The sequence below is a fragment of the Gorilla gorilla genome, chromosome 3 (genome assembly GCF_029281585.2).
Source record: "Gorilla gorilla gorilla isolate KB3781 chromosome 3, NHGRI_mGorGor1-v2.1_pri, whole genome shotgun sequence".
Taxonomy (NCBI): domain Eukaryota; kingdom Metazoa; phylum Chordata; class Mammalia; order Primates; family Hominidae; genus Gorilla; species Gorilla gorilla.
The window spans coordinates 58,073,167-58,090,887 of NC_073227.2; the positions used below are offsets into that span (position 1 = coordinate 58,073,167).

Sequence of the window (17,721 nt, forward strand, 5' to 3'; positions counted from 1 at the left end):
GCTGTGGCTCATGCCTGTAATTCCAGCACTTTGGGAGGCTGAGGTGGGCAGATCACTTGAGGTCAGGAGTTCGAGACCAGCCTGGCCAACATGTCAAAAACCCATCTTTACTAAAAATACAAAAATTAGCCAGGCATGGTGGTGCTTGCCTATAGTCCTAGCTACTCGGGAGGCTGAGGAAGGAGAATCGCTTGAACCCAGGAAACAGAGGTTGCAGTGAGCCAAGATCGCACCACTGCACTCCAGCCTGGGCCACATAGGGCATACTCTGTCTCAAAAAAAAAAAAAATCCCTTATAAGACTGTGATAAGAATTAAGTGAGGTAAAATATAGGCAGCACACAGAGCAGATTGGGCACAGTCAGTACTCAGAAAATGTCAGCTACCGATATTACTCAAAAGTAAGCAGAACAACTTCAGAATTCCAGAATTCTATAAATATCTCAGGAATAATTAACCATGTTTTCCAAAAAAGGGCCTTGTAAAATGTTATCTTTTTTTGGAAGTACTTATATTTTGATAGTCTATTTCCTGTTATGAAACTCAATAAACCAATATAATTGCTATTAAAGGATTCAAGGCTGCATTCTGTGGTACATGTAAAAGCTAAATGAAAATTTAACATTGACATCCTAGTGTGGAAGAAAAGGCTTAGGTACCTGGTCTTAAATCTGAAGATTAATACATTTCCAAATTTAAGAATACCCAGTGATATTTAAATATTCCTTTTATTTATTTTTCAATTAAAAATATAATTGGTGTTATTGTAATTAAATCACAAGCTGTTTCAGAATGTCAAATAAGATAATATATGTCAAAAAGAAGTTATAAGTAAATGTATTGGTAAAATGTTAGTTATTTTAAAACTACAACATATGCTAAATTTCACAGGCAGGAACTTGGCACAACACAAACGACTCTGCTGCATTACACTGTTAAAGAAAACCACAGTTGAATAGTAGCTAGAGCAGAAAAAACAAATTTTATTTAGTAAATATTGCAATGTAGGAAAATAAACCTCAGTATGGAATTGGGCTCAATTCTGAATACAGCATGAACAAGGGGAGATTTATAGCAAATGAACAGGGTTGGGGGTCAGTGGATTGAAAATTACTAAGAGGAAACATTAGGGGTGTCTTTGTCCATTTTGTGCTGCTGTAACAGAATACCTGAGACTGGGTGATCGATTTATTTATTTATTTATTTATTTATTTATTTTTTTTTTTGAGACGGAGTCTTGTTCTGTATGCCCAGGCTGGAGTGCAATGGCGCAATCTCGGCTCACTGAAATCTCCGCTTCCCGGGTTCAAGCGATTCTCCTGTCTCAGCCTCCTGAGTAGCTGGGATTACAGGCATGCACCACCACGCTTGGCTAATTTTGTATTTTTAGTAGGACGGGGTTTCTCCATGTTGATAAGGCTGGTCTTGAACTCCTGATCTCAAGTGATCCACCCACCTTGGCCTCCCAAAGTGCTGGGATTACAGGCATGAGCCACCATGCCTGGCCCAAAAGACTGGGTAATTTATAATGAACAGAAATTTATTGGTTCATAGTTCAGAAAGCTGAGAAGTTCAATGTCAAGGTGCTGACATCTGGTAAGAGCCTTCTTGCAGCATCATTCCATGGTGGAAGGCAAAAAGGCCAATAGAGGGTTGAAGTCTCCTTTTTATAATATCAGTCCCACTTATGAGGGTGGGGCCTTTATTGCCTAATCACCTCTTAAGGGTCTCACTTCTTAATACTGTTACAATGGCAATTAAATTTCAACATGATTTTGGAGGGGACAAACATCCAAATCATAGCAAGGGGTAAGAGGAGATTCTTGCTAAACTGATTTGATAGTATTCTTTCTAAAGGCAGGTTAGGGTGATCAGATATCATCTGGGGGAAGGTAGAGAATAATGAATTTGATCAGATTTTGAAGGTGACCAGATACCAAAAGCAAGGGACTCTTACTAAAGTGACTTAGCAGGAGTCTAGCTAAAACTGAACAAATAAAGACATGGAAGCCTAAGGTCAAGGTCTAGTTGACAAAAGGTATCAGAGGAGCCTGACTAAGTTTGGTCAAGGAGAGAGTCTTTGTATTCATCCACGTAACCACCACAACAATCAAGATATAGAGCATTTCCATCTCCCTAGAAGGTTTCTCATGCTCCTTTGCCATTAAACTTCCCCAACATTCTTGCACCTGGGAACCACAAATGTGATTTATTTCTTAATGACTAGTGTCATCTCAACCATATTGTGTCCAGCATCTTTCACTCAGCATATATGTGAGATTCATCCATGTTGTCATGTGTAGTTTTTGTTTTATTGCCGAGCAGTATTTTGACTGATAAATATGACACAATTTGCTTTTGTTAGGAGGGGAAATATTGGGTCCTATGATAAGTACTTGTTTAGATTCATAATAAATAATTACTACTGTTTTCCAAAGTGGTTGTACTATTTTATATTCCTACTAGCAAAGTATAAATGCTCTAATTGCTTCAGATCCTTGCCAACATTTGCTATTTTCATTTTTTATTATGTATTTATTTATTTATTGACACAGGGTCTTACTCTGTCACCCAGGATGGAGTGCAGTGGTGTAATCAGGGCTCACTGCAGCCCTTTCCTCCCCAGGCTCAAGAGTTCTTCCCACTTCAGCCTCCCAAATAGCTGGGACTACAGGCATGTGCTACCATGCCCTGCTAATTTGTAAAATTTTTTGTAGAGATGTCTCACTATGTTGCCCAGGCTGGTCTCAAACTCCAAGCCCAAACAATCTTCCTGCCTCAGCCTCCCAAAGTGCTAGGATTACAGGTGTGAGCCACCATGCCTGTGCGACACTTGCTATTTCCAATCTTATTAATTTTAGCCATTCCAGTGGGATTGAAGTGATATTTCATGATGACAATGATGTGATAACTGCCTGTTCAACACATCTTCTATGATGAAGTCTTTTGTCTATTTTTTCAAATTGGGATATTTGTCTTTTTACTGAGTAGCAAGTCCTCTCTCTGTATATATCCTATGAGTCTTTTGTTGGACAAATGTTTTGTAACTATTTTCTCCTAGTCTGTAATGTGCCTTATTCACTTACTTATTCATTTAGCATCTTTTAAAGACCATAAAATTTTAATTTTTTGAGCTGCAATTGTATTAATTTTTAAAAATGTTAGGACTTGTGATTATTTTATATGAGAAATCTTTTCCTACTCCAAGGTGGTAAAAATTTTCTCCCATGTTTTCTTCTAGAAGTTTTAAAACAACTTTTATATTTAGACCTATCATCCATTTTGAATTAATTTTTGTGTATTATGTAAGGTAGGGGTCACGGTCATTTATTTCCATATGTATATCTAATTGCCTCAACACTATTTGTCAAAAAGGCTATCCTTCTACACATTTCAATTATGTTGGTACCTTTGTCAAATTCAATTGACCATAATATTTGTGACTCTACTTTTGGACACTGTGTTCTGATCTGTTGATGTATTTGTCTTACTTTACATAAATACCACACTGTCTTGATACCATAAGTTTGTAGTAAGTCCTGAAATCAGGTAATGCTAGTCCTCCACAATTGTTGTTGTTTTCCAAAATTGTTTTCGATATCCTATATCCATTACATTTCCTTGTAAATTTCAATTTACAAGAAACTCAATATTGTGAATTTCTGTTAAAAAGCACTGAGGTTTTGATTGGGATTGTTTCAAATCTATAGATGAAATTAGGTAGAATTGACATCAATATTGCCCAATGCTCTTGACACTTTTTATTGCTAAATTCCACTCACTCAATTCACAATTCGTTATCATCAGTACAAAAGGAACTGCCTTCAGAAGCATTATATTTCTTTTTACTACATATTGAAATAATTTTTTGGTAATTATTGAGGTTTTTTTAAAAAAATTTTATTGCAGTAAGAACCTTGAACATGAAATCTACCCTCAACAAAATGTTAAGTGCAGAATACAGTATCATTAACAGTAGGCACAACATTGTACAGCAGCTCTCTATAACTTATTTGTCTTGCAGAAATAAAACTTTATACCTGTTGAACAGCAACTCCCCATTTCCCTTTCCCCCTAGTCCCTGGCAACAACCATCTTACTGTTTCCGTGAATGTGAATATTTTAGATACTTCATAGAAGTGGAATCATGCAGTACAGTCTTTGTCCTTCTCCAACTGATTTATTTCACTTAGCAGAACATCCTCCAGGGTCATTCATGTTGTTACATACAGCAAGATTTCCTTTTTTATTTTATTTTATTTTTTTATTTGAGACACAGTCTCTCCTCTGCGGCCTAGGCTGGAGTGCAGTGGTGCGATCTCGGGTCACTACAACCTCTGCCTCCCAGGCTCAACCGATTCTCCTGTCAGCCTCCTGAGTAGCTGGGATTACAGGCGCGAGCTACCATGCCAGGCTAACTTTTGTATTTTTAGTAGAGATGGGGTTTCGCCATGTATGCCAAGCTGATCTCCAACTCCTGGCCTCTAGTGATCGGCTTGCCTTGGCCTCCCAAAGTGCCGAGATTACAGGCATAAGCCACTGTGACTGGCCGATTTTCTCCTTTTTTAAGACTGAATAGTATTCAATTGAATGTATAAACCATATGTTTTTTAACCCATTCATCTTTCAACAGACGTATAAGTTGTTTCAAAAGATACCAGGTTTTGGCAAGGATATGGAGAAATTGGAATACTTATACACCATAGCAGGAATGTAAAACGGTGCAGCAACTATATAAAAAAAAAAAAGAGTATGGAAGTTCCTCAAATATAGAACTACCATATGATCCAGCAATTCTATTTCTGTGTATATATCCAAAACAATTGAAATCAGGCTCTCAAAAGAGATATCTGTACTTCCATGTTCATTGTTATATTTTTACAATTATATTGTGATGATCCCTGAGGTCTGAAGAGGATTTTTGGCTGTAAGTTTTTAGTTCAGCATCTTTACCCAGAAAGTTATTTCCACCCATAGCTAGGCCAAAAATCTGAGTCACTCAGTACTACATTTTCTGGTTAAGTTCACCAACAATAATTGTTAGAACAATCCATCTTTCCTGAACTACAGAAACAATAAAAATAACAATAGCTCCAGCTTATTGATCACTTAACTGCCTTTAAAAAAATCATTTGAAACATTATAGCAATCCTTTGGAAATTATTTCTAAATTCCCATTTATTAAGATACTAAAGATTAGAAGTTAATTTCTCTAAGGTCTCATGCTATTGAGAGACAGAGCTGGAATTTGTACCCACGTCATTATGACTGCAAAGCTTACTCTCTTAATCACTACACAATAGCTTCAGACCAATGTTCAACATACCTAGAGTTCATCCTTTATAACCTCAACAACTTTTCCTATTTACTAACATGACTGAATTAAAAACCACATTTTTTTACAGCTGTGCTCTTAGTTTAACATAAACTTACTTCATTTTATTTTTTGAGACAGGGTCCAGCTCTGTTGCCCAGGCTGGAGTGCAGAGGCGTAATCATGTCTCACTGCAGCCTTGACCTCGCCGGCTCAAGCAATCCTCCCACTTCGGCCCCCAGAGAAGTTGGGACTACAGGTGTGCACCACCATGCCCAGCTATTTTTTATTTTATTTTCTGTAGAGATGTGGTTTCGCCAGGTTGCCCAAGGTGGTCTTAAAACTCCTGAGCCCAAGTGATCCACCTGCCTTGGCCTCCCAAAGGGCTGGAATTACAGGCATGTGCCACTGCAGCTGGCCCCATAAACTTATTTTAATAACAAAGATGCAAATATGGAATTCTATTTACATTAAAAATTACTCCTTAGTTCTAATAGGACAAATGTAGAATCAGGGAAAATGGCATTTTGATATCTTCTAAAGTACTTGGCTGTTTTCTTATGCTCTTCTTTACAAAAAATTATTAAAGGAAACTCAAATATGCAAAAAAGTAGAGAAGAGAGTATAATATTAACTAATGTATGCGGAAATCAAAAGGTATCTGAGGCAGGTCTCAATCAATTTAGAAAGTTTATTTTGCCAAGGTTAACAAAGAGCCCATGACAGCCTCAAGCTGTCCTGATGACATGTGCCCAAGGTGGTCGTGCACAGCTTCATTTTATACATTTTAGGGATACATGAGACATCAATCACCAGCTTGACTTCTTCCTTTGGCTTAGTGATTTTGGGGAGATTTTCCTTTCACATATGTATTGCCCAGCTTCAACAATTGTTAACTCATGGGTAGACTTGTTTAATCTATTCTCCCACCCATTTCGCTACACCTGCCACCAGTTTGATAAATCCCAGATACCATATAATTTCATTTGCAAATATTTATTACTATTATTATTATTATTTTGAGACAGAGTCTAGCTCTGTTGTCCTGGCTGGGGTGAAAGTGGCACAATCTCAGCTCACTGCAACCTCCGCCTCCCGGGTTCAAGCAATTCTGTCTTAGCCTCCCGAGTAGCTGGGACTACAGGCGCACGCCATCACGCCTGGCTAATTTTTGTATTTTTAGCAGGACGGGGTTTCACCATATTGGTCAGGCTGGTCTCAAACTCCTGACCGCAGGTGATCTGCCCGCCTGGGCCTCCCGAAGTGCTGGGATTACAGGTATGAGCCACCGCATCTGGCCTGCAAATATTTTCATATGAATCATGAAATTATAAGAAATTCTTTAAAAAGCAAAACTTATTAAAACTAAAAATACAAATAGCAATTCCTCAGGATCATCAGATATTATTTAATGTGCGTGTGTGTGTGTGTGTGTGTTTGTGGCGTGTGCGTGTTCGTATATTCAAATTAGTGTTCAATTAAGGTCCTAGAAATGGGGCCACTCCTGGTGGCTTCACACCTGTAATCCCGCACTTTGGGAGGCCGAGGTGGGAGGATTGCTGGAGCCCAGGATTTAGACACTAGCCTGGGCAAGATGGCTAGGCGTTAGCCATCTTGCGGAGATGGTATATCTCCATAAAAAATGCAAAAAATTTGTCGGATGTGGTGGAGCATGCCTGTAGTTCCAGCTACCTGGGAGGTTAAGGTGGGAGGATCACTTGAGCCCAAGGTTGCAGTGAGCCATGATCACATCACTGCACTCCAGCCTGTGTCACAGTGAGACCACGTCTCAAAAAAAAAGAGGTACCACATTCTAGACTTCTAGACTACTTGTCTTTCCCTGAATATGCAATTAGTTTGCCAGTTTGTCTTCATATCACGAAGTTACTTAGTTACCTTTTTTCAGATTTTTCTTTCCCTTATAACTCAGTTATAGTTCAAGGAAGCAAAATTAGATTGTTTCCGTTGGACAATGAATCTTAAGCAAGTTTCTCTTGCAGATTTTACCACACTATGTAGTTATGTATCTACTGGTCATTTATTCTGTAGTTTCGATTCCTCGATGGTCTGCTTAAATCAATTTTGTGCCCCAGGGCCTTGATAACATGTTTAAATTAGTTATTAATTACAAAGACCTATTATGATACAATTCTTTCCCCAATTAAAAACAAAACTAGGCCGGGCGTGGTAGCTCACGCCTGTAATCCCAGCACTTCATCCTGGCCAACATGGCGAAACCCCGTCTCTACTAAAAATAAAAAAATTAACTGGGCGTGGTGGCGGGCGCCTGTAGTCCCAGCTACTCAGGAGGCAGAGCCAGGAGAATCGCTTGAACCTGGGAGGCGGAGGGTGCGGTGAGCCGAGATCGCTCTGCTGCACTCCAGCCTAGCGACAGAGCGAGACTCCGTCTCAAAACAAACAAAAACTAGCAGGCTTTTGTGACTACAAACAAGCTGGTTGCATGCTGCACTGCCTTTGGGTAAGAGTGGAACTCCAACTAAGAAAGTACATCTGGTAAACATAAGGGATTCACCCAGACTTGTCCTAAATAAGACTCCGATTACCCGAACTGAATCAGGAGTCCTTTAGAGCGACTCTAGCTAAGAAGGCCTGTTAGGCCCTGCACTAAGAGTTTCAGGTGGGAAAATTGCGCCATCCAGTTATAGGCCGTACAGCGGGAATTCCATGAACAACCTGGGTAACCTAATCTCTGAATAAGACTCCTTCCAGGTACCAGTGGGCTGAGGGCGGCAGGGCGACGCGCTGACGTCACGTCACGTTCCTTTGCACGTCCCGCCTCCCCGCCCCTCTCCGCACTGTGACGTTCCCAGAGAGGAACGAAGCGTAAACAGCGCAGGGCATTTCGGGAGCGGGATTGTTTCGCGCAGGAAGCAGGCTCCATTTTAGCGCCGCCCGCCGTCGCCATCTGTTTCCCTTCCCTCCCCCATACCTAGCCCGAGTCTGAGCCCTAACGAGAAGGCTGGGCCTAGGCCGCTGGATGCTGGAGTGAAAGGAAGGGAGAAAGGGAAAAAGAGGGAAGAGTCGAGAAGGCTGAGTGTTAAGAGGCCAAGTGCGACGCGCGTATCCGGGCAGACGGACTGACGGACGGGCCCGTGCTTCTGCCGCGGCTGCGGCGCCCGCGCGAGTCGCGTCTAAGCGGCGGCGGCGGTGGCAGCGGCGGAAACCGAAGGGGAGCAATGGCGGCCGACAGTCGGGAGGAGAAAGGTTAGTGCGGAGAAAGATGACCGGCCGAGGCGAGGCTGGGGCCCGGGAGTGGGGTGATGGAGCAGTGGTGGTCGTTGGGGGTGGGGGGTGGGGGTTGGGGAGGTTAGCTGGCCTCGCGAGGAGCCGGTGGCCGCCACCGAGACACTTAGACTCTGGCGGAGACCAGGCCTGCCCTTTCGTCCTCGGTCTCCATATGGCCTAGCACTTCATCTCAGTAGGGTTTTTCTTTGATCCGTATTTCACGCTTGACTTTCCGTTTAGCTGTCTTGGGCTGAGAGGGGGCCTTTCTGAGTTGCAAGCTCCTAGGTTTATTTCCTGGTAGGGTCATGCGGATGTAACGCGTATTTTCAGGACAACCATTTCTGTTAGGCTAAAATTTGAAAACCCCTAATGCCGCGATCAACACTGGTAGTGTGGTAAGTGAGCATGTTTAGGAAGTGGCACTGGCAGGTTATTAATCTTGAGAAATATCTGCAAATGACTTCTGGCTGTTCCTGTTAAATAGGCAAAGTGAATTACCCGTTTTGTTCCTCGAATACTTATTTTGGAAAAACATAGTATTTGGAAAAAGGAATACTTAGTTTGGAAAGATAACTGTGTGACTTAGGCTGGCAAAGAAATCCTGGGTGCTATTATGCTAGAAAAACCGTGTGTAGCTCCCAGAGGGTACAGTTAGAAACAAATGGATGCAAGTTACAGAGAGTTGGAGGGATAAATTTCAGTGAAATGTAGAGAGAACTGACGTTGCTGTAATGGAAAGATAGTAATACTAAGTTCCCAAGCCCTAGAGATATTAATGTAGGTCCTAGATCAGTATCTGTCTGGAGAGTGGTCTAGATTAAATGCTGCTTTAAGATCTTTTTCAACCCTAAGATTAACATAATAGTCTTGGAAAGATTACAGTTAAAAATATGACACGGTCGCTGCTCTGTGTCTCACACATCTCTTCTGTGTGCCTAATTGATTTGGGGTTTTTTTGTCGGGGGTTGTTAAGTGGGCTCTAGAGTCAAGTTACATTAGGCGTGTGATCCTTTTTTCTTAATTTTTCTGGTTTCTGCATCAGGAGAGTCTTCATGCTTCAATGAACTGCCCTAGGTTAGGGACAAGCTGGGAAAGTGGAATGGGTGGGAATACTTTTAAGATACTGCCCTTATCCTAAAGTAGTTCTTTGATTAGGTTATAGCAGTTTAATGTTCCATCCTTAAACTAAATGCTAAAAAATCTCCCTGGGCCTTTTTTTTTTTTTTTTTTTTTTTTGAGAAATCCAGAAGTAATGGGAACATAGGATTGCATGGTGTTAGTGAGTAAAGGAAAATGCTTTTAATTAGTTAACTCAGTTATTAAAATACATGATTTTAATTAGTAAGTATTCAGCAAACATCTGATTGTCTTTGTAATTTATGAACTGTGGATATGGGAGTCTGTAGTGGTTGTGGTGGGCGAAATGAACCAAACACAAAAATGAGTAAAATTCAGTACTTCTCAAGAATTCGTTGTCTAAGATGAAAATATTTACAAGTCATTAATAGAGTAGACGCAGTAATGCACATTGAAGAAGAAAAGTAGATGATTTTAAAAGTTTTGCTTTAGAAACGATTTAGTGATGATAATGCAGTCCAAATACATAAACTGTGTAACTATTACTGGGAAGTAGTGATGTCACCTGTTGTCTATACATAGGATACATTTCCCCACTTTTGAAAAGGTTCTTTGCCTCACATTTGCTTAGTTTTTTTTATTTAATTTTCATAACAACTTTATTTAAAAACTTGATGTAAGTGCTTTATCTTTATAGTTTAGAACAAAGATTGTTTCTGGACTACACGGAGAACTAGCACTTACCTACTGGAATTGTTAATTTCGTTTTGGGAGAGTTCTAGGTAACCTACAGGTTGTATCATTTACTTGATGATCATCATCACACACTTAGCTTTATAGTTAGAATCAATACTTAGGTCTTCCTCTCTTAAGGAAAAGTGGGACTCTTAAGCGCTTTATTGTCTTACATGAAACAGGAAATTATAAGGATAAACCCTCTAAAAATCTCAGTCATGTCACAAACGTTCTTTCTCAAATGATTCCATAGTTTAAGATCTTGATAGCAAATGAGTCTATAAGTTGCAGAAACTGGCAATTATATTAATCACAGAACAGTAAAGACCCTTGTTCATAGAGTTCTTGATGGGGTTTTGCACTTATCTGGGTAATAAAGACATGAATTTCTATAATCTATAACAATGCTTCAATAATACTCATACCTAGAAGCTGCAGCCCATATAACTGGACAGATTGCTAGCTCCCTGTGATTCCTGTGGTGATAATTTGCCCAAGAAACTGGATTTGAAAGGTGTTGCAATGTTGGTGTTAACTAATATTAAATGCCATTTTTCTATATAAGGAGGAAATATGCATCTTTTCTATTATTGCAAACACCTTGTATAAATTGTATTAATCTTTTACAAAGTTCTCTACAAAGAACAGTTACAAAAGTTTAATCTATCCAAAATGTGTATGAGTAATGTGTAATGAGTTACTGCGTTAAAAATAACGTGTTTTCTAGATTACCAGACTAGAAGCTCCCTGAGTGCCCGGAGTACATCTGTCTTGTTCACTGGGTTCTTTGTATACAGTAATTGTGTTTCAGTACCTTGAATATTTACCAGGTTGGACTTCATTGACTGACTGGTTATATGACATATGCAGTATGATAACGAAAGCTAAGAGTTTCTCAGTTTAAGTTATACAACAGTTCTCCCCTGACCCCCAACCTCTACCAGCCTTATTCCTGGTAAATACCTTCTAAGATCCACAGTGGATACCTGAAACAATGGATATTACTATATCCTATCTATACTATGTTTTTTTCTATATGTATATACCTATGATGAAGTTTAATTTATAAGTCAGGGACTGTAAGAGATCAACCACAACAATAATAAAGTAGAACAGTCATTACAGTATGCCATCATCACTACTCTTGTGCTTTGGGGCTATTATTAAGTAAAATAAGAGTTACTTTGAACACTGACACTGCCATATGTGGACAGTTGATCTACTACCCGAGACAGTTACTAAATGACTAATGGCAGGTAACATATGCAATGCAAATATTTGTTGACCAAAGGGATGATTCACTTTCCAGGCAGGACAGAGTGGGACAGTGCGTAATTTCATCACACTACTTAGCTCACAATTTAAAACTTATGAATTATTTCTGGAATTCTCCATTTTTATATCTTTGGACAGTGATTGACTCAGTTGACTGGGGGTAACAAACCCTCAAAAGCAAAACCTTGGATAAGTGAGGGACTACTGTATATATACACACAGTTGTTTTCAGACGGCTTCTGTCACCTAGGCTGGAGTGCAGTGGAGCAGTCACAGCTCACTGCAGCCCCAACCTCCCAAGGGCTCAAGTGATCCTCCCATCTCAGCCTCCCTAGTAGCTGGGACTACAGGTGTGTGCCACCATGCCCAGCTAATTTTTTATTTTTAGTAGAGACGAGGTCTTCCTATGTTGCCCAGGATTGTCTTGAACTCCCAGGCTTAAGCAGTCTGCCTGCCTTAGCCTCCCAAAGTGCTGGAATTACAGGTGTGAGCCACCGTGCCCAGCCCTTATACAGACGGTTACATGCAGGTGTGTATATATATATACACACACACACGTACACACAGTCATGTGCACACACACACACACAGTCACGTGCACACACAGTCGTGTCATTTAACAATGAAGATGGGCATTGTTAGGCGGTTTTGTTGTGTTATCATAGTGTGTTTACACAAACTTAGGTGGCATAACCTACTACATATCTAGGCTGTATGGTATAGTCTATTGTCCCTAGGCAACAGATCTGTTGGGCGTGCTACTGTAGGCAGTAGTAACACAATGGGAAATATTTGTGTATCTGAACATCAAAATGATGACTGTGCCACAACATTTGTATATACTATGTGTATATACTATGGCCCTCACTATAGTAATTTCTTAGGATAAAATTGCCTGTCTTGGTTCACTTTAGTTTGCGCTCTGTAAAGCATAGAGTACATAATTGATACTCCAATATATTTATTTTACCTATAGTATAAGTAAGGTAGAAAATTTAAAATGATATCTTTGCACTTAAATTGTATGTTTTTATAAGACAGCTGTTTTGGATGGGAAATCCAAGTTTTTAAACTTCATTTGGAGGAATGACAATTTTCAATGACAAAAACTGAGAAACTGGTCTAAATGTACAATGTACATTACAAGACAATAGAAGGGGGAGGTTCTAGTAATCTTGCTCCATTGCCAAGTCCCACTAAAATTATATTAAATGAATTAAAATATTTATTTTGGTACCTTGTGTTAGAAAACAAAATGTGTAGTATATTTAATATTTAACTTTCCTTAAATACTAAATCTTAGTCTGATGCTGGAACCTCACATGTTAATAAATAGCACTGTCTTCTGACCCAGAAGCTTCTGCAGTAAAAAATGACTGTCCCAGATAAAGGTTAATTTTCTACCCTGATATCCCTAGAGTTAAAGTTTGTGACCTTCCTGGCCAAGAATGTAAAGATTATGGTAAATTTTAAGTTGCCATGTTTACCTAAAACAAAAATCCCCCAGCCAAGCAACAAACAGCTAGCTTTGTTATTTCTAACATCTTGTCAGTTTTTGAACAGGCCTTAAAAATAATGATTTTTTTTGTTGTTGGCGGGGAGACAGGGTCTTACTCTGTTGCCCAGGCCGAAGTGCAGTAGTGCGATCAGGGCTCACTGCAGCCGCGACCTCCCCAGACTCTGGTGATTCTCCCACTTCAGCTTCCTAAGTAGCTGAGGCTACAGGTGCGGTGCACACCACTAATTTTTGTGTTTTTTGTAGAGATAGGGTTTCATCATGTTGCCCAAGCGGATTTCAAGCTCCTGAGCTCAAGCTATATGCCTGCTTTGGCCTCCCAAAATGCTGGGATTACAAGTGTGAACCACCATGCCCGACCTGTTACTCTTTTTATATCCTTGTTTACTTCCTGTATCCTGGGAATCTGTACCTTTACCTCAAAACTCATTTTGCTATTAGTTTGTGTATAATATTAATACAGAACATTCACACGTGATTATACTTTCACGGAGGAATCTAGCAGCCAACTGTGGAATCTAGCAGCCAGCTGTTTCATTTTTAATTGAGGCAGCACTGAAGAGTCATGCAATTCCAAATAAAAATCTGGGTTTCAGAGTCCTCTTGAAAATGTGGAAGATCTGACAACACAGTGCTTGCAACTGTCAAGGAAGTTAATCTTCTGGAGTTGAGTAGGATTGTCCCCTTTAGCTTTCCTCCTCTTTCCCAAAGTATTATATATGGTATACTAAAACTAGTTTGATGTTCCTGTGCCTTAGTGTATTAAACTGAGCCTTGGGTTTTTTTCAAGTTTAAGATCAGTGTTATGCAGGGGTTGCAGATGTGTGTGCATGCCAGAATCGGCAGATAAAGTACTTGCTTAATATGTTAGGTATCATGAGTTTTTTTTTTTTTTTTAAGAGCCAGCATGCTCTTTGTTCAGGTAGTAATACTGATTCACCAGATACAAACTCATTCACCAGATACAAACCCAGATTGTCTCATGCAAAACTTTGACATATGTTACCTTCTCTGTGTCTTAACAGAAGACTAGACTGCTCCAGCTGGTTGTTTTCAGGTGAGAATCTGGGCCCCTAATAATCAAATAGTATTTTTTTAAGTGGGTTTTCATATTAAATCCTTAGAATTTTTAAAAACAGCATTCAAGAGCTGAGTTTATCCTCTAGACTGCTAGTGTAAAACTTTTAGATAGATTTGAATTTTAGCTCTAAATGTAAATACTGTTTAATGTAGGATTGTTTCATTAAGCTTATTTCTTGAACTGGCACATTATAAAAAATTCCATCTTTTTGTGACATCTTAATTTTGGAACAAAATTTTATAGATTTTAACCTGAGGTCAGGAGTTCGAGACCAGCGTGGCCAACATGGCAAAACCACTTCTCTACTAAAAATATAAAAATTTAGCTCGGTGTGGTGGCAGGTGCCTGTAATCCCAGCTACTTGGGAGGCTGAGGCAGGGAGAATGGCTTGAACCTCAGAGGCGGAGGTTGCAGTGAGTTGAGATCATGTCACTGCACTCCAGCCTCGGCAACAGTGAGACTGTCTCAAAAAAAAAATTTTTTTTTTTTTTTTTTTTTTAAAGATTTTAAGTGATTTTTTAAGGCCGGGCACGGTGGCTCATGCCTATAATCCCAAGACTTTGGGAGGCCAAGGCAGGTGGATCACCTGAGGTCAGGAGTTCGAGAACAGCCTGGACAACATGGTGAAACCCTGTCTCTACTAAAAATAACAAAAATTAGCTGGGCATGGTGTGGCGGGCCTCTGTAATCCTAGCTACTCAGGAGGCTGAGTCAGGAGAATCACTTGAACCTGGGAAGTGGAGGTTGCAGTGATCCCAGATTGCGCCACTGCACTCCAGCCTGAGTGACAGAGAGAGACTGTCTCCAAAAAAACAAACAAACAAAAAAGTGATTTTTAATGTCTATAGTTCTCTATATAGACACCTAAAAAAGGCTTTCAATGTGAAGTGCTTTATGTCATAGAAATTAGGATTTTTGTAGTGCATGAATTGTATGCTTATAGGCCTTTTCTTAACCTGGCATTTCTAATCTTTGTTTACTGTTGTTATTCTTGGGTTGGGATACTACTGTCAAACTATTATGAAGTAATTGAAAGTATACATATCTCTTTATATAGAATATCAGTAATGTTAAATTTCAGGACAAAGGAAATGGTTAAAAACGTTTGTTCAGGTAGGTTAAAGAAAGTCAACCTAGAACTAGTGGATATTACTTTATATCTAAAAGAGATAATTATTTCTTTTCAAAAAGGATATGCCAGTGATGATTATAGTCTTTAACAGCAGCAGCTTGTGAGAGTATTAAAATGTTTCTTCTTTTATAATTCATTCTCTGTTAAAAAAATGAATTAAAATGTATGCAAAGTGTACTTTTTCAAGTCAGTGAAGAATATGGCCAGAAGAAGCAGTTTACATTAGCTTTATAACTTAATACTATAAGCTTTAACATTGACCTATTTAAATGAATTTTTGTTATTAAAAATGCACCTCACGTATATAATTAAAATATTTACCCTTAAATAAAACTATAGTAATTTTGGAAACATCTGTCATGTATTATGTATGACACTTCTGTCAACAGTGATTGGAGTATGTGTCCCCTCTCTTTGAAGCTAGGTAAGCTTTTGTGATGAATAAATACTGTGATGGTGTTGCTGGATTTCTACCTGTTCCCGTCTCTGTTGGGACACGAGAGTCCTAAACTACCATGTAAAAGATCTGCCTACTCAGTGGTTGCCATAGTAATGAGTAATCACACACACAGAAATGTTGGAGAAGCTCCAGCTTTGAATCTTCCCAGCCTAGACATCAGCGAGACTTGTCAATGAACAAGCCTTCAGATGATTTCAGCCCCAGCCCCAGCCCCATTTGACTGCAGCCACATGGGAGACCCCGGTTGAGCCCTGGAACCATGAGCCATAATGAAAGGTGTTACCGTTTTAAGTCAAGTTTTAGGGCGATCATCTTATACAGCAGTAGATAATCAGAACATGTATGCATATACCATACCTGTTTTGTTGAAGAAGGAATTTTGTTTTGTGTTCTGGACCAGATTTTATATATATCACATAGCCCAGTCACTAGCAAGAGGGTTGGGGCAGGCAGGTTTTATTAAAGTCCAATAGTTATAAGGAAGGAGAGTCTTCTTACAGGTTGAAAAACTCATAGAAGATTCAAATGTCCTGCTTTTCCTTTCCCCAAAACTGACCTTTTTTAAGTGCCTCATATCAGAGGTGAAGAATCTTGAACTCAGAAAGACTGGGAATTTCCTGATACCTAAATGCAAGCTATAACCTGCATTTCCTTAACCTCCAAGACTTTTCCCCTTGTATATTATATTCCAGTGTATATATAAGGAGTTTCAGTGATGGAGAAAAGTACTTAAAATTTGGTCATTTGTATTATATCAGGGGTTGGCAAAACTCTTTGTAAAGGGCCAAATAGGCTTTGTGGGCTGTAAGTGTTCTCTGACATATTCTTTGCTTTTTTTTTTCTTTTTGTTAATAAGCGCCTTAAAAATGTAAAAACCATTCTTGCAGGCCATTCTAAATAGGCAATGGGCCATGTTTATCCTGTAGGTTTTAGTTTGCCAGTTTGTGGTAAAACCACACAGTTTATTGATGTTATGGACTATAATACGGATAAAAGTGTGTACATCATTTAAGTGAGGGTGTTATAGTTGATTTTGAATATTTCAGTAGATTTTAAATGTTGTAATGTTAAAGATATAGAGCTTTCTGGTGCACTAATTTGAAATTTATGTTCTAGTATATATGCCCTTTTAATATTTTGCATTTGTGTTCTTTATACTTTGGTTAAAGTTGCTTTTATTGTTCCCCATCTGATTTAACTGTCGATTTCTAAAGCCGGAACTTCATACTAATATCCATTTGTTACTAGACAAGTGTATTTGGTCAACTCGAACATTTGAGCTTCTATTTCTTTATCTGCAAAGTAATGAATGATTAAACATGCTCTATTTTATATGATTTGTATATATGATATATTTTAAAAGTGATAAAAATTTAAAAGTGACAAAGTATTTTTAAAAAGTAGTAAGCATTGGTTAATATTTGTTGTCTTGAAAAAGGTTGTAGGTGCTTTCTAAAACTATAACCAATATCTGAATTTGAATTCGTTAAAACTTTAAAACAGTAATACCCCTTTTTATAGGAAAACCAGGCTTTAAGTGTCTTTGAAACTTAAATTTATTTAAATTAACATTCTGCAAAATTATTTCATTCTGTGTTAAATTTAGCATGTCTAAAGTATATAATATAAATGTTCAGGGTTCGGGGATGATATTTCTGAATAAGATCTAGTGATTTTATGAAAAGATTTGTATAGCATTATTTGCCTATTTCATTGTGATAGTCTTAAATTTTTTCTTTTTGTCTTCTACAAATGTATTTGATTCTGTGAAGACCTGTTGGATCTACTTTTTTACTGATTAGTGAGCTTTGACCCAGTACTTATTAAACATCTGTAAAACATGGATTTACTTCTATCAGACTATTTTTTTTTATAATTTAGAGTCC

The 17,721-nt window shown here is 38.8% G+C and overlaps 1 protein-coding gene and 1 pseudogene across 8 annotated transcripts in view; one reads left to right on the forward strand and one right to left on the reverse strand.

The window, feature by feature from the left end:
- The window catches only part of LOC101138063 (UDP-glucuronosyltransferase 2A3-like), a 476,474-nt pseudogene that overhangs the window by 412,700 nt on the left and 46,053 nt on the right, over window positions 1-17,721 (reverse strand).
- Window positions 8,139-17,721, forward strand: part of YTHDC1 (YTH N6-methyladenosine RNA binding protein C1) — a 36,833-nt gene continuing 27,250 nt past the window's right edge. For 4 of the 8 annotated variants that reach the window (XM_019025454.4, XM_004038743.5, XM_019025455.4 and 1 more), the window contains exon 1: window positions 8,139-8,538. In XM_019025454.4, coding sequence (XP_018880999.1) covers window positions 8,511-8,538 — 28 coding nt within the window. In that variant the 5' untranslated portion in view covers window positions 8,139-8,510. Of the gene's footprint in view, window positions 8,539-14,146; window positions 14,220-17,721 lie in introns of those variants that run through there. The other 4 variants (XM_055385832.2, XM_055385833.2, XM_055385834.2 and 1 more) reach the window with 1 other exon arrangement.